This window comes from Bombus huntii, chromosome 4 (assembly GCF_024542735.1).
Source record: "Bombus huntii isolate Logan2020A chromosome 4, iyBomHunt1.1, whole genome shotgun sequence".
In the NCBI taxonomy this organism is placed as follows: Eukaryota; Metazoa; Arthropoda; class Insecta; order Hymenoptera; family Apidae; genus Bombus; species Bombus huntii.
The window spans coordinates 2511839-2535487 of NC_066241.1; the positions used below are offsets into that span (position 1 = coordinate 2511839).

At 41.2% G+C, this 23649-nt stretch overlaps 1 protein-coding gene across 1 annotated transcript in view; it reads right to left on the reverse strand.

Moving 5' to 3' along the window:
* LOC126864577 (neurogenic locus Notch protein) overlaps nucleotides 1–23649 on the reverse strand; it is a 185745-nt gene that overhangs the window by 152663 nt on the left and 9433 nt on the right. Inside the window, exon 2 of the mRNA XM_050616030.1 lies at nucleotides 1836–1914. Within this exon, the coding sequence (XP_050471987.1) occupies nucleotides 1836–1914 (79 nt within the window). The remainder of the gene's footprint in view (nucleotides 1–1835; nucleotides 1915–23649) is intronic.

Genomic DNA, 23649 nt, shown 5'->3' on the forward strand with positions numbered 1-23649 from the left:
ATTTTCATTTCGTACAGTAACACGTAGAAGGTGTATTAATCTGGAAGTTCCGAAGATGAAAGATGAAATGCCAGTCCGATCGATACCAAGGGAAACGGAAGCAAAATACCGAAGTGGGAAAACAATATTATTGTTCTGCGTAAACGTACACCCCTTTCTATGTACGTATATCAGGAGATGCTCACTTGCAATGGAAAATATATAGGGGTCGCGTGCCGACACACGTGTCCTCTCTTCAAACGATACATTTAAGCGCACGTGTAAGTTCATCCACGTAAACATGTAACTATACGAGTGAATATTCTATACGCAAGGCGACACGTGTGAATTTTTGGATACACCGAACATATGGATACACGGATGTACGTATGTGTGCGAATGCGATCGCTCGAGGGATGGATTTTGCTCCATTGTACAGAATCCTGCATTCGTTAGCGGCTATCTTAATTCAGCGTATTGTCGAGTGACACTAGCTAAATTTGTCATTGTATCGGATCATGACCATTTTATGCTGGGGCTCCGAAAAGTCAGAGAAAATAACCGCGATTGAAATCATGTACTTGATAATAGAATACGGCATGTGGTCGACAACTATTTCCATATATTCTCTGATAATGTAATACGGAGTAGGTAGTGCTAAGTTCTTAAATACACGCTTGAATTATACCGTGACAAATTCACAATGAAATATCGATATTTTGTTATTAATATTGGAAAAGGATTATCTAGCGTGTACTACGAACGCTAAGTAGAGCAATTACGAACAGACAAATTATATTTGGAAATTAAATGTTTTTGTTAGCGAAATGAAACGTAAGAAAATGATAAAATTTGTAGTACCTGTCTAAAGGCTAATGTACGATGAGATGTTTCGAAAACAAAAGTGATATGTTTCCATATAATCGTGAAAGGTAACAACATTTCTACGTATTTCTTTGAATGTAAAGATCGTGCATTTCGCCCGATATACTCCCAATTCCCTAAAACTGCTCTCAATCGCATAATCGCGAATGGCTACACGTTGAAGCGACATACAGAGGCATCGAACTACTGACCGATACAAAAATGGAATCTACGAAAGTTTGATAAAGGTAATTTACGTGTGCTGCCGCCGGGTCACGACTGACGGCTATTACTGGACGCTATTACCGAACCCCGACCCATCTCTCGTTCCGTCTACTGCTATTCTCTCGATATTACGTACTGTCGATGCGAGACGAAGCGTCATTTTACGCGATCGAATAGCACGGTTAAACGCGAGCAGAGATACACCGTTTTCTCAAAAGAAGAAAGAAAGACAAAAGGAAAACTGATCGAGCAAATATTATAAACTTCTATATACGTGTATACGTTCTACGATTATTACATACGTGAATGCGATCATTACGTGCCCGTTTGACATTTTACAAATATCGTAGAGGCCAAAATTTACAAACATAAATAATGTCGTTCCTGGAAATAGTAAAACAACTAAAAAAAAAAGTAGTAAATTAAATAGAAAATTGCAAACACGTCTGTATCTGTTTCATAAACTGCGGATTATTCGTTTTCTCGCCTTATCTTTCTTAAAGCGCTTCTCTTTTCCTCGTATTGCCTTGGCGCGTGGGAGGCGAAGAAACGTCCGGTTCTCTCGACTTCGCCTTCTCTATCTTACACTCCCTCCAGACGCACTCTCTTATTCCTTCTTTGTTTGATCATCGATCGAATCGATCATCGAATAACGACTTGGTTCGTCGATCGCGGAGCAACCGAACCCGGTCGTCTCGCGCATCAAACGACAAAACCGTTCGATTCGTATATTACGATAATGAGAATGAGGGAATATGTGCACTCACTTGCAATGCGACTCGCCGCGCGGTGATGATACGCAAACTCCTTCGTTTTTGCAGGGGCTCGGCGAACACGACACGAAACCTGAAATAGTAGGAAAAGCGTGTAATTATTTGTAAATAGTAAGACGTTTCGATCGTTAAGAGACCGATCTTAACTCTTCGAATAGGCAGGGAGGTACACAAATATTTCTTCTCGAGTAAATTTGGTTCGGTGTAACGTATCTTTTTTTCGATTCACCTTGCGAGAGGGAGCAAGATCTATGTAAATCTATGTGAAAAGGTAAAATGCTCGTCGAAGATCTACGATTTCCCTTCTGGTGCGAACGCTTCAAGTTCGCTTATCGTGTGGGTGTAAGTGTAAGTAATTAAAGGCCAGTTGGAGAACGCAGAAGGCGGCAATGGTTACCGTGGATCCTCGAGGGAACCTTTGACACGCCGTACAAAGTGAACTTTCGTGTATCCCTTCTTGAAGAATACGGCGAGATAAGGATAGGACGAGGGAGCGAAAGAGAAGGTACCTTTAAGGGAGCGAAAATATCAGAGATGCTTACCAGTTCGGGTGTAAACGCGACCGAACTAGAGAAAAGGGATCGGCGAAATTACCCGCGCGCATCCTGCTCAGCCATCGCCTCGAACAATTTCACACGAGTCAAATTGTTGCACGTGCACGACAGAGATTAGACAAGAGAACTTTCCTAATACGAGTATAACGAATTTGAAAAAAATCCATTTCGTTTCATTTATATGCCAGCAAATTCCATTTTTACATCTTCCTTTCAGGTTGTATTATTTTATTCCGAAACATAGAAGCTCGTTGCATCTCTGACATTCGATATCAAGCACTGCCGTACATTTTGCAAGACTAGACTAGACAAAGATAATCGTTTCTTATTTCTGTCAAAAGATGAATTATCACTTCTAGTTGGAGTAATCGGAATTTTATAAAGATTCGTTGAAATATATAATATAAATACAACGTATGAAAAGTATGTAACAAAAAAGAAACAAAGAAAAAAAAGAAAAAGAAAAAAGGAGAAAAAGTAAGAGCGAACGAACCGATACAATTACTCCGCTCGTGTTAGCATAGTTAAGCACCTAGCGCGTTGCTTGCTCGTTGTGCAAGGAGCTGCGCGATATTCTACCCCTGCATGCATTTGTATATCTTAGCTTTAATATATTCCTTTTCGTTGGAACCATTAATGTCGAATCTCGAATAACGTTCGTGCTAAATCACGCGTTCAGAAAACGTGTGTTTAAAAGTCGATTAACGTGCCCCGCATAAAGTACTTACTTACACGGGACCGGCTAATGCACACACAAGCACAGCTATGCTAACGTAGCAAATAAATAACTGCTTAACATATGTAGAAAGAAAGGGAGGAAGGTAACCAAGTTGATGGGCTTATGTTTTATCAGCCAACTACGAAGCCCTATGGGATTCCCTTTGCCTACGTTCTACGTGACCTTTCGTGTTACGATCTTACACGATATAATGCAACATCTCTCATCTAGCTTATAATCTAGCTAGTCTTTTACTTGGCTAAATTAACATTTTAAACGTTAGCTTGTTGAAAGTTTGGCTGTAGGTGTGATATAACTCAATTACGGACCATGGCATTGTGATTTTTCCGCGTTGAAAGGAATACAACGTATTTTAGAGCATAGCTAAGATTCGTTACTTCGGACAATTTTATGATTAGAAATATCGTCGCTAAAAACACTTATTATTCGTATCAAATTCGATACTTTACGTTCAAAAATTCGGAAAGATTAGGTTAAACGAATAAGGTCATACATCTGGTCATGAATAACGAACGAAGAAAACGTTTCGTAAAGTTTGGTGAACTAAAAGCTGTAGACACGGGACTTTATCGATCCGCATAAAAAAGAAAGATATTAAGAGAAGAATGCACGTGACATAACGATGAGGACTGTTCATAGTTTATAGTATCGCGTGGGACGCAGAAAGTCGTCCTAACGTTTGTAAATGTCATCTTAATGGCATACATTTCTCGAGTTAGGTAGATCCACGCGCAATCACGTGCCGTCACACATTCGCGTCGCATTGGTGAAAACGCGTGCGCTTAGAGTTGGCAAGATTCTGCCGGGTATTCCAACTATTATGCTATACCGTGTACAATATGAAACAAACAACTATAGATGTATCGCTTAAACTCTAAAGAAAAAGTATTTCCATAGGCAAATATTTTGATACTCTTTTTTTTATCAATGTAACGAATTACATATGTGTGTATTTCCTTTGCAACATATGACTATATTATATGTAGCAATTCTATTCTGTCGCATTAGAAAAATAAGACGAAGAAACGAACGTACTTGGGATCAACAACTCGTAGGAGTCACGTTCAGGTATTAAAAGTGCGGAATCATTGACCAGTTGGGATCGACGAGACGATTCAATTCGCTTCGAGAAAGACAAAAGGGTCGAGAGTAGAGCCGAGTCATCGCAATCACAATGAAGCACCGACACTCCGTTCTCGTCGTGACAACGACGAAGACAAGTAGCAGAGCGTCGCGTCGCAACGTCCGCGACAAGACGGATGAGATCAGTTAAACCAAACTGCCTTCGTGACAAATCCTCCGTTTCCTCTGTTTCCTCTGTCGGTTCGCGACTCCGTTTTACTAACGTTGACGCACTCGCGTGTATACCGCACACGTTCGTCCTAACGCGGTCCACCATCGTAATTTCTATGTAGGACGACTGTCTTTAGTATGATTCCTCGGAATTTCCGTCCACGGAACAGCCTGATTAGCAGCAAACCACTGTTAATTCGACGAGCTTCGTGTTCCTTCGAGCGAACGCAAACGTACGAAATAAATTTTCACCTCGGAGTTGGCGGAACGATCAATTTTGTGCAGTCGTGAGATAATTCAAATGGTCGAAACTATATTACGATATTATATAGAACGTTTAGTGTTGAGACGATAAAGAAAATGCTGCAGCGAAAAAAAGGAGATTAGGATAGAAAAATGAAATTGTAAGTTGAAAGAATAATTGTAACAGGCAAGGAGGAAATGAGAAGTAGTTTGAAATTTCGACAACGAACGCAACCGAATCTCACTGAAAACAAGTGCGAACAAGCGAAAATTCAGTCGTTAGGATGTCGTAACTAGTCAAGCGTTTCCTCTTCTGACTGAAAATACACTCGCACAATGATCTGTACTGCTCGAGGGGGAAAAAATGGCTTTAATTATTTCAATTCCAGAGTAAATTGCATCGCCAGTAGAAAGCCACTGTTGAATTACGCCTTCCTTCCTGCTTGTCCGCGAAATTAATTCGCGCCCGTGCTAATAACGAAACCTCCGTGCAAATTGTCGTGAAAGCAAAAAGAGGACAAACGTATAGACGATAGAGTTGCACGGTAGCGATCTTCTTGGCAACTTTAATTTTCCGGCAAAGAATTCGCAATATATTTCTAAATGTAACACATCGTATATTGGACCATCCCGTGAGTGGTAAGTATGTGATAGAGTATTTTTTATTCTCGGTGCAAGAGTCGAATTCGATGCAGGCTCGATGAACGTCTTTTGGATGTTTGATTCGATTTGAATGAAACGAGGAAATTTTAATTTATCAATATAGACGTGCTTGTTGTATAGGAGACTAGAGACGAATTAATGCAAATTAATCTGTAAAATTTAGCACGAATCGCTTGAAAGTGACAGACGGAAGTGATATCTGTTATTGATTTTGAATCTCCAACCGTGGACGTTCTTATCGCATTAGGTTTTCCAGGTAACGTTCCGAGAAATATCCTTCGTCAATGGGATGAAGCTAATTGAAATCTAGAATCGAATCTCGTGTGCGTTACATCGGCGGTAACGGCCGATGTCAATGCCGCCGAAGCGTACGTTATCTCGAGTCCTCTCGAAGAAGAGCAAAGAGAAGAATATATTTTTCTCTTTCTCGTTCTTCCTACGAGACGTGTGTATTCTATTTCCTCTTGGAGGAGGAACTTGGACAAAGAGGGATGTACTCCCAATCAGCGTGGGCGAGGATTCCGCGCTACTCGCCACGACAAGTCTTGCGAGATTCGCGAACTCCACTCCAACCACCTACGTATAAATCAGAAGCGAAGCGGGCATGCTCTTAATGCTATTCTAGGAACTAAAGTTAAGATCGTTCTCAGTTTACTACCGAACAATAATTATTCGGATATCGTTGTACTAGAAAATATTGAAACTGATTTTAAAATATTACATAAATCTGTTACATGGTAGAAATATATTCATAACGTACGCGGGTAGTAACGACTATAACTAGGTGTAGCAACTATAACTAAAAAAATGACTGTGAATGAAAGCAATTATATATATTTGTACTACGATATCTCTATACGAACTAGCGACTAACTTGTTTTTAAATAACTTGGCCCTTGCAATATCGTTTGTCGATAGTTGCGCAACGACGGCAATGACAATTTTACGTGACTATCCAAAAGTAAAATTATTTTGATAAAATGGAATAAAAACAGTTCTTAGTTCGTATTACGTCTTCATTTGGAAATGATTAAAGCGCGAATTTTATATCAAGACCGGTATCGTCCGATCCTTTCACAAATTCAATTGAAATTTATGCACATATTTGCGGTACGTTGGTATACGTACACCTGGCAGAGTGTATAGCGTATAGTGTATACATTAATGGAGGTGGGTAGTGGGAGTCACGACCTCGCGAATTACGTAATCGGTTGCAACGTGCGCGCATATCGGAACAGCGCAACGGTACGATACGATTATACGATACGATTATACGATACCGGCTTGATTTACACAGATTTGCCCTCATCGTGTCAGTTTCACAGCGCAGCGCAGCGCAACGCAGCGCAGCTCGGCACAGCGTAGCGCAGCAGTATGAACGACCCTTGGTTGCGAAAGAATCGTTCAGGTGCGAGATACCACGTACCACCCAACCCTGCTTATTAACACGTGGAAGATTCACTTTGACTACTCGCAACTCAACGACGCTCGAGGAGGCGGTCGCTTTAGAATTTTCAATATCCAGCATATCCAGCATCGTATGCGTGCCTTATTAAAATAAGGTAAAATTTGTTTGAATTTTCCAATAAATTCAACAGATAGGTATCGTATATAGGTCGCATACGGCCAGCGTCGCATATAGGTTTCCAAGTTTGACGTAATATATTAACAATTTTATTTCGTACGACCGTACGACCGAGGAAACATCGAGTTACGAAACGGTATAGCGCGCCTTTGAAACGTTAAACACGAGCCAATAGCGAACATTCTAGGACTATGTTGCTAAACAAGGATCAGAAATTTACGCCGACGCGACGCGAAATAATAACGAGAGAAGAGAGAGGAATCGAGTTTTCGAGCGTGGAAGACGCGACGATGTCGCTCGGTATCGCAATCGGTAAGCGTTCCCGGAACAGGCACGCGATGCGAAAAGAGAAAAGTTTCTCAGACTAGTTCTCGTAACCAGCTGAACGAAGAACACCTTGCATTCCTCGGTGAATGCGAGATTCGCCTTGCAATGAACGAACATTTGAACCTTTGCGTCATCGATACTATTCAACCCGGTTGATTCACCGTAGGCTGCATGAATGAACGAGCCTGACAAGAAAATCCGCCAAGGCTATTCACATACGGTGTGCTTCAACGACCTACAGAAATTTTATTCACCGTTCGCAAACCTAACGCGTATAGTAAGCGGACAGCTATCGAAATTGATATATTTTTTTATCTCGCAATTCATTAGTCATAAATTCGATCGATCTCGAGTACCTCTTAATTTACTCCGGCGATGTAAGCAGTTTAACAAAGACCAATGAAACGTAAACTAGTCTATAGTTTAAAGCAAAGTTGATTGATTTACGATAGTTTGGTTGGCACGAAGGATCGCTGAAAATATCGGCGATACGATACAAACTTGAGACGATGATAAATCATCGATCCGTTATCCGGTAATTCCGGCAAATTGTTCCACGTTTAATCAGCTCGATACCGCGTCTAGATGAGTCGAGACGAGTAATTCGCATTATCGTTTACAAACATTACCGCGTCGTACAGAAGAACACGCGTTCTTTTTCTTTTTTCTCCAGTGAAATTATTCAATGTTAAATTAATAGCTAGTATCCTAGTCGTATAACGGTCGTAAATCAAACGAAACACAGCGAGTCGAAAATCTCTTTATTTCATTAAGCGCGAATCTATCATCGTGACAATTTCTTTTAAATTATATATATATATATATATATATATATATATATATATATATATATATATATATATATGTATGTGTGTGCGTGTGTGTCGCGCAGTTTCCTCATCTTGTTACGGTAACTGAAAATAACGCGACACTTTCGCGTTGTAAGAAAACATCATCGACGGATGAAAAATTGAAACATCCACGGTGCAACGATAACTATCTTTTAAGAGCGAAGACACGTTTAACCTGTGTACGCACAGGTGCTTCGTTACTTCTCCTCCGATAAATTAACGACGATCGGTCGACTAACCCTGCTAGGCGATATAACGCAAAATATGGAACGTGATAGATGATAACCCATTAAGGCTCACTGCCGACCCTGGGTATCGCATCTAAGAAATCAGAGCACTAAGACGCGGCTACGAGCGCACCATCGTGTGTAACCGTGAATCGTTGCTTCGCTCGTGCTTCGGCATTGAGAGAAAGCCAAGCCACTTTCCGCCTAATCCGGTACTAGCTTCCTGATAATGCGCGTTTCACGGTGACGATCTCGCGCTGATCAAAATATTACTATGTACGACCAATTACCGCGGCCATGAATCGTTCATAATCGTTACTACCAACGGAAACTGAGTAAAAAGTCAATACTCGTGTTACCTCTTCTCTTCACTCTGCCGCGTTTCCATCGGACACGGTTGATCGAAATCGTTCGTTATCCTCGCCCATAGAACTAAATTCGAACTAGAAATAGATCGCTGTATGAACGAGAAAACATTTTTTAGACGCAGACTTTGTAGATCGCGCGACCGGTTCAGCTACACGACGATATCCTGTTACAGCGTGATTCGGAAGACGCGTGATCGTAGACCAATAATAGTAATTTAACGGAACGATAATCGCTTCATGCGGAAGTGTCCCCATTGCGACACAAACCAGCATCGTGTGTCTTGCCGTTGCGTTTGCGATTGCTTCGCGTACAAACCCTTTGCGTACAAACGCGGAATACCGAAGATTACGTGCTTCACTCGTGAATTTTACTCACTCGTTTATTCTCTGAGAGCTATTTGCTTTATTCGCTGAGGACGTGCCTAAGCTTCAACGTATCGCGCTCACCGTATAAGTACTATAGTCCCACATCGGATACCTCCTCGTGAGAAAAGGGTACCGACCCGAACGACATTTCAACGAAGAAAGTATTGTAAATTGTATCGTATAAAAGTATCGAAAGTATGGACTTTGGAAGAAAAGAATCCAGACGAACTGGACCACTTCGAATCGGCTACCCAAGTACGTAGTAGAAAATGTCGCGTAAAAAATGGATGTTAAAACGCAGCGCGACGATTCAAACGCCTACCACGTGGCTTTTGCCGTGCCACCGATAGGAAAACAAATCGTCTTTCACAGTTATCTGACGCGTCAATCGGTGGAGGCGCGCGGCGTTGCGGTAGACACGTAAATTTCGTTCGATGGCGTGTGGGAGGCGATCCTTTCGACCAACTCTCTCGACCGTCTTGACAGCGCGATCGAGAAGCGTGGAAAGATCGTCGAGCACGTTCGTGCCCAGTGAGATGCGATACAACGAAAAGAGATCGCGATCTCGGAGTGAATTTTTTTCGAGCATCGCTCTTCCATCGGACGTACCATTTAGCCCTGTAAGTCTTTCGGGCTTCCCGTAATAACGCGTCTAATCCCTTTCCTCGAGCGTCACGTCGACGAGCCTCTCGCCTCTTTATCGCTTCCGTGCGATTATTTCGGAATCACGTTGACTCGACTTCGAAATCGTTCGACGTCGTCCGACCGACGCGATTCGAACCGGCTATCTTGCATTAGCGGCTCCATTAATCACAATTACGCGAATTCAGGTCCTGTCACGGCGCGCGTGCATCGTCGTGCGCGTATATACGTGTGCATCTACGTGTGTACGTTTTTTCGAGCAGCCGTGTGTATATTTATGTACGTACACACACACACATATGTACGATATACGTCGTAGCTACTCCATTATACTACTCCATGTATGCAGAGAAGAATCGCGGAGAAGGACGCTCGGTTACAGAAACGCACGAGTCACTGTGCTAGAAATACCGCCCACTGAGCCGATGCCCGGCAACAAACCCTCCCTTGTCGTCGTATTCGCGGCGCACCGGCTGTATAATCTCGGCTGGATAAACCCGACCACCGTGGAATTTCGACGAGACAGGAAGACGCCAAACTCGTCCGCGTCGACCTTTCACTCAATTCTATCGGACTGTAACTCAGAACCTATAAATTAGATCGAGGAATGTATAAAAATATTATCGAGAGAGAGAGAGAGAGAGAGAGAGGAAAGCAAGAACAGTAGCAACGTATACACTTAGCATTTTTTCATTCACGCAACATAATAAATTAAACACGAAATCCGAATGACCTGATGTTACTCGAGTAGCGAAGCGACGTGTCGCGTACAATGCGTAAATAAGAAAGGGAAGAGATAGACGTGTGTATCGCGGTATCGCGTAACGATGCACGATAACGCATCCAGAGTACGAATCTCCGACTGAATGAAAGTTCTGAACGAGCAGCTCAACAGTGATCGGTGAACGATAAATGTCGTAACACGTAGGCCGCATATAAATATCGGTGTAAATGTGCCGGTTGCAGGATGCTATCTTTAAGCATATAATAAGGATTGCACGTGCACTGCACCACCGTGGTTTTTACTTGTTCGGCTATTACTCGTCCGACCAGACACCATCGTTCTTAATGTCGTTTGAACGAAATAGTAACGACAGTTGCCGTCCGAAGGTAATCGAGTATCGGAATTTCTAACTTACAGAAGAAAAATCACCATGCACGATGGATGGCGTTGTTAATTCCAAATAAGACGAACGTTGCATGCCAATTTTGAAATCGTAATGAAAAATCGAATTAAACGACGGCGAATAAATTAGATAGGAGAAACTGGTTTGTGAAATTCGTGGATTCCTTTAATTCTCTCGCCTTAAGTTTAACGCTCTTACCATGGACGCGACGATTTGACAACTGCTTGGAAAATGTTGTCCCTTCGGTCGAATACCGCGCGAACGTGCACGACACATTTTACGAAACGTTCGGGATAAGTTAACAGGCTTCGACGATCACCGGATAATTGCCTGCGCGTTATTCGTCACGAAATATTCGTTCACAAATTAGAATATTGCGTTTGCGAAAGAAAGCGAGTGACAACAGGGCATCTGTACCGATCGCTGTAACATTTTGATGTCTATTCGTATAAGTATCCATTTCCTGTAAATGTAGAAATGTTATGTCCTTTGAAGCGTTCAAACGTTGCTCGTCGTTGGTCGTATAAAAGAAACATGTTACGAAACAGGTAAGGCTGTAGCGTCCAAATATTACAATAGTCACTGTACGCCAAGAAAACCTTGACGATTCGGTGCACGATTCGTCTTGAAAAGTTTCAAAACAATACGCGCGTAATTTGCTCTCGATAAAGTGCTGGCTACTTTTTTTCTTTTTTCCTTTTTTTTCTGCGATATTTTCGACTTGGAAAGAGCCGGATCGAGCACGGATCGTATAAGGAGAAGCGGCAAGAGCGGGTGTCGAGACGACGCGCGTAGCAAGTGTTACGGCTCAACAGGAGCGTGCGAGTTCGTGAACGCATCTCTGCCATCTTCGAGACACGGTTACGAGTTACGAGTGCACGTGGTACGTGTGCTAGCTTTCTTCTCGAGTGGCCAAACACTGCAACCGTGTACAATTCGCGGCAGAATTTCATCGTGTACTCGCGTATGCGGCAATGTACACGCACATAAATTTATCTTTTCCATCGTTACGCGTACCGCGTACCGAGGTAATCCATCGGACTGTTTACCTTGCCGAGAGTAGTCGTAAAATTCATCGATAATTACATTCTTTTTATTTCTGCCTGCTTACCGCTACCCCTCCTTGTTCCTCTTGCATGGGACCTCGTTGTCAGATGGCCTTGACTGATCCATGATATCACATGGAAGATATATCTTTCCAACGTAAATACAGTCAGACTCGAGGAAACCAGGGCAAATTTTTTCCTGAATTTATTAACGATCCTGCGAAATCACCGATGCTACGCTATGTTTTTATAGTATGCAAAGAGGATAACACGACTGGAAGAAAAATAATCATTTCGAGTGGCTGTAGAATAATCGACGCAGCAAACTCGTACGTCCTTCGATGCCTTATTTTCGTATTTCGGTTCCCTTTTTTCACAAACGACACACCAAGTATCGAGCAAGAACAGATTCGTGTCCATAAAATTGATTACTCGCAGAAACACGTCGGAGCAAACTTTCTGCTATCGTTTACAAGTGGCGTCCACTTATTGCCTCGTTAAATAACTTTATTGCCGCGATACTTGACGATATTTATAACGATTTGTAACTGAGCTACAATTGCAGCAAACGCTATTCGCTTAAAATACTCTTAATTAAAATAATCGTGTGCCTCGCTTTTTAGACAATATCGAACGATATTTATAAATAAATTTTACATACATAATGACACCACGCTTTTGGAAAGCAACAAAACTCTGCTTATATCCTCCACTTATGCTTGTATCTTACTTTTAAAGGTTAACGATAGTTGCGTTACGTTATTCTGAAATTCCAAGTTTGGAGTATAACGTTCATTTTGTCATCAAACGGTCTCGTTTGTCGTTCCAGAAAGGGTATAATAAATGGGTGAGGTTTGCCGGTCGTAGCGTCATGCGCGAATGTAAGATTGGCATAACCTGGATACGTGTTTTCTCCTATCCGTCGAGAAATCACAAAGTCCGCGCGCGTTCGTAACGTTGCCCTTTATGAACGTCACTGTAGTTTCCAAAGTACCATTCATCGTTCAACAATTTTGTCTATCGTGTGTAACGCGAGTTACACGTTATGTGACAATAACACGTACGTGACTAAATGTCGTTTACATTCGTTTAACGAACGATCAAACGACACGGAACAGAGAATAACGATTCTGCTTGCGGTAGTTATAGGATATTAAGTAAATGTTAGTTATCGCGATGTTGCGGGATATTCGTCGCTTAAGAATTTTGAAATGTAATCCAACAAGTATACGATTCACGCGATTAAAATGTTTAACTGGATCAAGCGCATAGATATTATCGGTAAATATCTTAGGAGCCTTCGAAAAGGCAGTCTTCGGGATGACGAATACGCGTTGCTGGCAGCTTCGTTGCCACTCGCGTAGACGTATCCTCGATATTCGATACCTGGCCACGGAGAACCTTTTGCCACTTTTCATGCGCCATTGTCGACCGCTTGTCCCACCTCATCGCCCTCTAAAAACATCGCTGTTGAACTCACGCAGAAATTCGAGAAAGGGGAGAAAAAATCGAATGCGTGGTAGACAAGACTGGGAAGAACGTTTGGTGTAATTACAGTAGCAGTTTAGATCAAATTTACGCGATATACGCTACGAAATTGTAGGTTACGGAAGTTTAAAAACGATATTCAACGAGGAATCATTCGGATCGTTATTGGATGGAAAGAAATGTAACTGTTACGTTCGGCTAACTGACCAAATAATTCAATTATAGTGGCGTGTATACACGTAACCTTAACATACGGGTACCTTAACATTGTACCGATATAATGAGAAACGATCGAGTGAAACAGTGGTCGTAAATTGGAGATATACGATTTTCATTGTTGAGAATTCAGGCGTTAAAAAAGCCGGGAAGTTGACCCTCGCTGGAAGAGAATGTCGTGGTACCTCGAAAACTACCTTCACGGATCAGGTATGCGGGACCAGAGTCACGAGGCCGTATATCTGGCTTTTATTTTGACTCGCCTCGTTGTAGCCTTAGGGCCCTCTGGGTCCCGTTTCGGCAGCCCGAACACCCAAACGATCCAACGACACGCGTTGCAAGACCGTGTGGCAAGACGAAGAAGCGCCGGTCGCCATTGTTTTTTGGGAATAGAGTGGATCCAACCAGAGAAAAAGGAAAAAAGACGGCAACCCTGGAACCCATTGTATTGTAATGGGCATTACAGATATTCGCCTAAGTGGCTCGTACCCTGTTTCTATTGCGCAATTTACGACCGTTCGTTAGTCGTTCGTGTTGTTTTTAGCGGTTCCTCATACAGAGATCTACGATCCTGTTCCGTAATGCGATTCTTTCGGAAGAAGGAGTCTTTTGATTCGATTATCGTTTCAATGTCAAATCCTATGCAAGTTTTCCCAAAGTATCGAGCTCTTTCGCGTTCGTTGAAACAAGAATTGATCGTGAATTTTCAATTCAATTCAAAATTTCAATACCGCGATAAAGTTGACGCGCGAAAACGTATGAAAATAATGCGAAACGATGTATTTCAACTTTTTATAAGAAAATTTTCAAATAGTACGAGTTGTGCGAGAAAAACTGTATTACTCGTACATATAAGCCCATCCATCCTAACATGAAAGAGGGAAAACCAGCGAGGCTTTGTTGTTTCTTTCAATCGACTATTAGAGAAAAATTTCAGTGAATCTTCTAAAAAGGAAGGAAGCTTCTTGGAGGATGATCGAGAGAAAAACGCAGCTGCTCTCTTCGATACTATCGATTCCTTCGTATGTGACGATACCGTATGTAAGTATGTAGCCGTAAGTTTGTATAGCCCTACGAGGGGCCTACGTAGCGGGCGGCATCCCGGCGGGGTGAATGGAACATCTGCCGATGGTCGGAGTCCTTTTCCAAACACCACCACTTTGCCGCTACAATACGGGAAGCGGGGAGGAGAGTTAAACCGGGGTACTAACTGTGTCAATAACATTGACCTCTTCCGATCGCATTTCAAGATATCGGAATTAATTTTTAACCTCGTTTTACACGAAACATATATAGCTAGTTTTTAACGCAAAGTACTACAAATATTTAATCGCGTCACATAGTAACGGTAACTTTCAAACTCACCGCACTATTACGATCGTAATATTGTAGAGCAATTTCTTGAATTCGATAAATCGTACTTTCTAAATTATTTGCAACGTTAACAAATAACGATAAACTTTTATATCGTCGGATTATAAGGGATTGCGCGTGGCAACGGATTACGCTTTACTCTTGTTACGACGCGGGCGCGGCGGCAGAAAGTATGGTACGTGCCGGCATTCAAATCACCAAGAAAAGAGGTCGCTCCGATACATCCAGAAGGTAAAGTAATCGGCGCGCGTTAAAAAATTATTGCTCTCTGCTATGTCGTTTTTGTTCAACCGCACTCCGGCGAATGTTTTACAATCGCTAATTGCGCAAAACCAAGATTCCTTCGACTAATGTCTTTCAGAATTACATTGCAGAGCACAACTGTCGGTAAATAATTTTTGTTCGCGTTAAGATGGGCAAAAGAAACTAGTTTTCTGAAAAATCTCGACTTAAAACACGCAAAACGGAATATCGCTTACCGGCTACGATTTCATTTCTATGATACCGTGCTTCCGCCTACCATAGTCGTGACATTGCGTTCATTCCAATTGAAAATTATCACCTATGCAATCTTTTGACGTGTTATTGAATTAACAACATCGAAGAAAGTACGCGAATGACGTCGAATTGGCCAGAAAAGGAATATTTAACGGTTTCTCAAAGCAACGTTGTCGCAAATCCAATGTTGTTGCAAGAGGATGGTTCGTGGCTTTCAGACTATCCGTACTTTGATGTACCTTATCGGAAACTCAATTCGCAAAACGCATGACAATTAGATAATTCAAGCGTAAATGTTGCAAAAATAGGTGTTGTTCAAGCTTCTAGAATAAGTAGGTAATTTCGTAGGCTTTGCGAGATAGATTAATATCTGAAACATTGTCTATGTTTATGTTTTTTCAGAGATTAAATATGTTTTTCTACGATTAAAAGAGTTCCGAAACAGTCGATCGGCCAGACACGAGGCAAACATCAGTTGTTTCGAATGTTGCGTACAGCGTATTTATGAGTAATTTACATAAACTTAAAGATAACGTAACCTTTACCTAACAACGATCGTTCGTTGATAATGTACATTAGGTACGTAATTAAAAAACGATGCGCTTATTAATCTTAATCGTTATTTATACGAATGTTCACTATATCTTTGAAAAATTATTATACAATTAACATATCCTATATTCCTAGTGCACGCTTGCCATCATTCTGCTTCGATCACGTTCTTTTATTTCGAGCAATTGATATAAAGTAAGTACAGGTGTCTAATAATAAACGCTCGATACTTACAGATTGCAGTACACAAGAACAAACGCAATTCGCAATTCGGAGTCGATGGAGCGTTAAAAGTATGTACAATATCTTGGAAAATTTGTAGAGTGAAAGTACAGTTACGCGATGCTGAGACACACGAGTTTGTTTCTTTTCCATGTCAAATGCATTCTACGTAACAATATCGTATTTCTAAAGAATGTAACAACCGAAAACGAAACGAAAAAAAAGAAGAAAGAAAAGAGAAAAGGAAAACACACTCGACGAAATAGCGAAAGTATGGTAAAAGGTGTTATTAATAATAATATTTTATCGAATCGCGCGATAAATCATGAAACCTACGAGCGAAGGGTTTTTACTCATCGAGTTAACCCCTCGTGACCCGGAAAAGAATCCGCTTCGCGATCAACAGAAAAAGGAAGTTTACGGTTTTTGAAACGACTGATAGAACTCGATACGCTGTACTGGACGCCGTTCATCGAGCATCGTCGAGCTGCTTGGAATTCCGGTCACGTAGCAAAGTGACATGAACCGTAGAGAGGATGACACGGCTCCGGCCATTTCGTTCGTAACGATCTACCGACGTGCTATTATGCAAGCGTAACCTCAACTTGGACTATGTCGAGAGATTACGCGCGCAACAATAGCATGCGCTTCGTTTCCAAAGCAACGCGACCGAGAACGTGTTCTCTTCCCCTGGAATTAAAGATCGTACGTTTTAGCGATAAAGCTAGGCACACGAGATTGCACATAAATTTCGTTGACCGGAGCATCGTCGGAGCAAAGATATCGAAGTCAAGGATATATGGAAAAATATCTGACGTAAGAAGTAGTTTTCTCTAATGCTGAACAAACGCAATTCCAAGTGTCTGCTCTTTTGCGCTCTAACCTCGTCGTAGCGTAGCAAGACTATACACGTCAGGTAATGTATCTCAAGCAGGATATGCCCTGCAGTACAATGGGTGGACCCTTGGCTTGAAATTGGTTTGCTCTGTTGGTGAGAGGAACTTTGTAAAAAGGGAAGGTAGGTTATCCGGTTTCATCTTCGCGAATCTTATCTCCTTAAGCTCGTGCTACTGTCCTCCACGTGCAGATGCTTCTCGTTGCTCGCCGCAATTCTCGTCCTCCCACACTCGAATCGAGTTCGTGAATTTTTCCAGATCCTCGTTCAGAAACTAATCCCTTCTATTTACTCAACGATCCTTATAAACTATAGATACTGTCGAATAATGTACGAGGATAATAATGCGCTTTTTCTTCTTCTCAAAGGCAAATTGCTGTTAGAAGTTAATCGGACGGATAACACAGGACGAATCTCGCCTAACCCTTAATAAGAAATTTCTTAGGAAGCCCGAATGCATCAAATGCACGCGTAAATACAAAAGGCGATGTATGCACACATTCGTAACACGTACGTACGTAATATGTCAGGTTACCGGATGACGGCAGGAAAGAATATTATCTTTCGACTATACGGAAGAGAGCAAATGGTCAAATGGATGCAGACGAAGACCTCGCGTGTGATTGAAATACGTGCGTTGAGGCTAGAAAGGAACCGCAGCACGAAGGCTAGAGTGCATCGCTGACACCGGAAACTAGGGGAGCCTGCCTGCGTAACAGCCCTCATACCGCCCTACCTATTAAATACCAACGCTTACCAGTGTTTCTCAACCAATGTCTCTTATTTATATCGAATAATTATACATATAGCTTTTATAATAACATGGTTTTGTATTCTCGTGAAAATCGAAGGAGGTTAAGATAGGTAGGTGCAGTAACAATATCAGATTAAGTTTGAAGTTTCAAACAAAACAATCGCGTCAACTGAAACTAAAGAAGGTTATATAAATAACGCTCCGTGAGGCTAATTTCCGATGACGATTCGCGAGATAGAGCGCGAAATTTGATTTATTCGTCAAGTGTATCTTTTATAAATCTACTTAACGCGTACTTATGCAAGACGAAATAATCGATTGAAATGAAAATTTATTAAAGCAGTAACTCGTACCTTCGCCCCTTTCATGAATTTTGCTCGATTATCGATAAAAGATTTTACCGAAATGGAAAGTGAAATAGCTTTTTAACTAGTTTAGATGCTGTTCGTCAGGTGAACGATTAAATATTTGAATTTTATTTTCTTATAATTTATACGACATCGAGCGAATCTGCGGCGTACTACGAGACTCGCGTTACAAGGGATACGAAGTTGGGCAGCAATGCGTTGTAACGTTGTAACGTTACAGAAGAACATAGGTACGGTAATTTTCTGGAAGCAACCAGGTCTTCGTTAAATTGAAAATGTTGCTTTACGATTATTATTTTACGGTATAGATTTCAGGTTCGCTGACTGAGGTACTTCAAAGTCGGGAGCAAACGCTCGGTATAGAATTAAATCATCGATCGTAAAATAGGGATCGCTTTAACGATTGTCAATCAACGTTGCCATCTTCGTTTTCCATTTACGAGACTTACGACAAACTTCCATAAACCGTACAAATCGCCATTAATCAAGTATGCGGTAAAATCAATCGCGGTGAATCAAAGTAGAGATGAAATTTTAAATAAGCTACATCATGCGCGGTAGTAATATTCTTCGACTCGCTAATAAATTCCATCGCTGAAAGAGATCGATGAACTCTTACAATTAGCGTAACGCAATTTACGGTCACAATAGTCACAGTTGCCTGCTTCTTAACTTAACCATAGGCAAAAAACTCTGCAGAATATAGCAAATCATCGTCATTTGCGTCGTTAGCCGTGAATAAGAGGCAGAAGATGGAGGAAGAAGAGAATATCTCGAGCTAGAAAAGGGTGCTTCTAAGTTGGTATAAGATATATTTCGCAGCCATTACGCATACTTAGTATCCTGGTGGTGTCCTTGCTTCGCAATAATAGAGTCGATGCTGGGTTTCAGACGGCATACGTTACGAATAAATACGCGTAACCTACCGACATCCTATATAGAAGAAACGTATCTGTATTCATACCTATAGGCCGTAGCTATGGGGTATATGATTCAACAATTCATAGGAGAATGTCAGGCGCTAGGGGTAAACTTTAGGCCGCACGAAGACCCATAGATTCCTGCTGACGCGGCTGTTATAGAGAAGCTGCAGTTTCTAACATTAATTTGTTTCTAGTAAGAAGATTAAGAAAGACGAATAGGTAGGCTCGATCGACTAAAAACAAAACGGCAGATAAGTACTTGTTCGGGCAACGAACAGGAAAACGAATCTCGAAGCCAAGTGACACGAAGGAGCATCGGCAATAAAGGACTCGAACGGATCGTTATTATCACGGGAAAGCGCTCGAAGATCGAGGAGCAAAGAAGATGCCGGTACTTGGAGAAGAGGAAGAAGAAAGACGAAGCGCGAGAGAAAGGTATTGGTACGAAGAACACGTCGATCCAACATAGAGGTGGTCAAGAATCGATACCTGCGTATGTGTGTACTTGGATCAACATGATGCGCGCCATTGGGATCTTTCTTCCCATCTTTGTCCGTTCTGTTGCTGTTCTCCGTCCATCTGTTGTCTCGTTGACCCCAAATACCAACGCACGATTAAGCGCTCGACGATTCTTTCGTCTGCTCGTGACCGGCAGACACCGAGAGCCGTACGATCTAAATGTCCATATGTATACGAATAAAGACAGCGAGCAATTGTACCGACACGAGAGAAAGAGCAAGGACTGAGCAGCGTTACAAGCTATCCAGCGAATTTCTCTTCGGCGAATACTTGGACTCGGATTGTGAATAAACAAGTTGAGAATTCTTTTTTTTCACTTCTTCTGTCGATTCTGCGCAATCTATCGAGTAAAGACATTAAGCATCAATTTTGATATACGGCACGCGACACTTTTTATATAGTATTACACGTTATTTATATATTAACTTGTTATTTTAATTAGACTTAGTTGGTAGATCTAACAAGTGACATCTACATCAATCTGTATTCTTCATTAGGAATATCACAATAGCGTCTGCAAATACGTACTATTTCTTTCCCAATAGGCAATATTCTAGTTTCTTTGTTGACCTGCGTCATCTTTCGGTAATCGTTAAATTTGAGTCATATACCATTGCCCATATAGGGTAACGATATATCCAGATTGGTCTCAAAATCATTTCGTATAATAATAATAACGTGATTTTTGCCGATAGGCCTCCGTAAATTTCTATATTTTTCGTCCAGCTATTGTCTTTTTTTCTTGATGTGCTTTTTAAACTGACTATCGTAATATATACTCGCTTGGCGGCATTGGCTTCTCCATTCTCCATGTTTTCAACTAGATCGCGATTTCGTCGAGGTTTTATCGTAATTTCTCCGACACTTTGTCTGGATTAACGAAGGATAGTCGAAGGCTAATATCGCTGTGTCGTCAGCCTAGATATGTTAGAAATATCGTATCGTCCTTTGTAGGTAGATCGCGGTGGTAAAGAGAGTGGCTTAAGTGGTGGTAAGGCACTGGGCTCAGCACGCTTCCTTGTGGATCACCAGAGCGTATTAGATTATTAGATTATTAGATTTCGAAAGGAGGTAAGAAGGATGGGGAAGATGCTCTTTGCTTGCTCTTGACTAGCAAACACGTGTGCCGTACTTTACGAAAAGCTCGCGAGGTGTCGAGAAAACCAACCGAACAGTACTTTTTATCATATACGTTTTCTACAATTTTTTCGGATATTTTGCGAATTTGTACCTAGGTTGAGGATTTATTAACGCGAAGATGGAATTATCTTCGTTAAGACGTTATAACGGTCTGCCCAGAAATTTATTCCGTTGCAAGTTTTAAAAATGATTTGTACCGTGAGGAAGTATCTGATAAAATATAACGTTTCAGAGGTGTCGTCTCCTGCGAGTGAACTCCTCAAAAGTTTGTACGGGGTGTCGCGTTCCACATTCGCTTAAATCCAGTACAAAGCCACGTAGAAACCACGACACGAGGCGTATCTTCTTCTCCGATTGCTTTATCGAGTCTCTTGCTTATATTATTTCTTGATGAAGAACCAATGATACCGAATATCAACGCCTCGTAAACATACTCGTGTTCTTACGAGCTTCGATTCTAAGAATAACAGTTATTCGAATCGATAACTCTACGTAAAGAAGATACAGAATACGGGGTGTCCTGTAACCGTCGAGTAGTAATGGTCAATGTGGGAGGGTGATCCTATGTGAAAAAATAAGTAAAAAATACAGATAAAATTTTGTTCAAATGACGTTTTATCATCGAACATTTTAAACGACAACGACGACGACCATGACAATACATTAAGCATTATTCGACGCATCTACGAGTTTAATGCAATCTCAGCAGTTCATTCTCGTACGCCTATCTCTCTACCTTCTTATATCGAATATCAAAGTATGCGTGTTATCCGAAGGAACGAGTCATGGTGAAAACGTCGTTCGCTACCTTCGTACCTCGCACCTGCCGTTGCCAGGACGCTGAGGTATTCTCTGCCGATGGTATTCAGCTTCGTTTTTGTAGAGCATCGTCTGGTGCACCCATCGGGAATGCGCCAGTCAGCGCAATAATTCGTCGATGGCCATATACGTGGCAAACAGAACGGTTGGAAATAACGAGAAGGGCACAAATTATCAAAATAACGAGAACAAGAAATGGAGAAAAATACTTCACCTTGTCACCGAACGGCACGATTCACAGCATCTAAATTGTATACCGATTTCTCTTTACTGTTTCACCGAACACATCGTAAACGATCGTCGCTTATTACCGCTCGTTGCAACTTATAAATCGATGAACGAGAAGAAACGACACGAACAATTATTCGCGATGCGTGTCCTCCCTCTTATCGTATTATTTCACTTGCCGTCCAATGTTGGTGAAAGGTTACGCAATCTGTATAAATAAACCATTTCTATCGTTTCTTCCCGGTAGTAAAGTGCAAAAACATTTCTTTACTTCTTATATGGAATCGACGTATAACTTCGAATCGAGCAGAAAATCACAAATCACATATTCCTTTCCTTTATGTCTATTGCCGTGATAGTAGGCTTATTGTTTATATAGGTTTATTTTACCGAGTTTACTTGTACACCTAAAATCATATATCAAAGCGAATAAAGCAATGATTTGCTGCGTGTAATTTGTTTGTCTTATTCTCGAAGAAGTTTCTCGAAAGGGAAGTTGCGTTTTTTCAGCCACGATAATTTTTTACCGTGCGGCATTTGAAACACCACGATCCATATTGGCGCGAAGAAAACGGCTTTCGTATTACGCTAAAACGGGATGCAAGGGATCGATGATAAAACACGCGTTGTGAGAAATAAATGCGGCATTGGAATGGATGCGATACAAGCGCGTAGGTATGCACTGAAATTGAAATACTGACGTACAAAGATCCCGCATTCTGCATCTAACGATAAAAAGTGCACTGTTTAAAGTTCTCTTGGGAACTCGAAGAATCTGTACAGGAGGAATCCAGAGACTTGCTTTTTAAGAATTGCGATGGATAACCATATCCCTTCGTTTCTTCTTCTCCGATGAATGAAAGGATCTCGTTTTCAATGTAACGTATGTCGTAAAATATAACGCTCTTAATTTTAATTTTGTTTAATGCTGTATCTAGTACCTTTATTTTCGTAATAACTTTAGTGCAACATGTAGTGGCCGATATAGGTAAAAATAAAGTTTAGCGATAGGAAATGTGACAAGCACGATGACGACGATGGTGATAATCGTTGTGATTGACGAAAAGCAAAATTTTTAGAAAAATATTTAAATTTCGATATAAAGTTACGTTTGCAAACTTCTTACTAGGAACATGCGTACCGTTCACCGCGAAAACAAAACACCAGCCTTTCCCTATGCGTTCCGTCACGCTCGGAGACCTATCAGAAACGCACCTGGCAATCGATAATGGTACAAAATACAAAGGTCCCGGTAAGCTCGAAACGGACAAACAGGGTTCCTAAAGGGGGGTAAAACTCGAACTCGAACGTACAACGATTGCTCCAAATGCAAACTTTGTTCAACGATCCCGTTGATTCTACCAATGATCCCGTTTCAAGTACCTACTAGAGAAACGCTTAGTCGTTCGTGTTTATTTTAATTAAATGAATATTCCGTATGAAACTACTCTATTATCGAGATATGAACGAAATAAATATGATTTCATCGTTAAACGTATTATCGTTATGATTCGATTGGTTGTCGAAATAATTCTTGCCATGTTTTAACGTCTATAGGCATAACATTTTGCAAAATAGTTATATTGGCACAGTGAATTAAACTTTCTTATCTAACGGATGAAAGACGAAAACATCTTGTTCAGCGAATGGATAACGAGTAAATTGAAGTCGTAAAGTAACTTATTCGGGTGACGGTAAAAGAATACATTATACATTATTATCGATATCGTTGAAAGAAAATCTTAATCGTTTCGTATTAAGTAGCAGCAAATGCAACATAT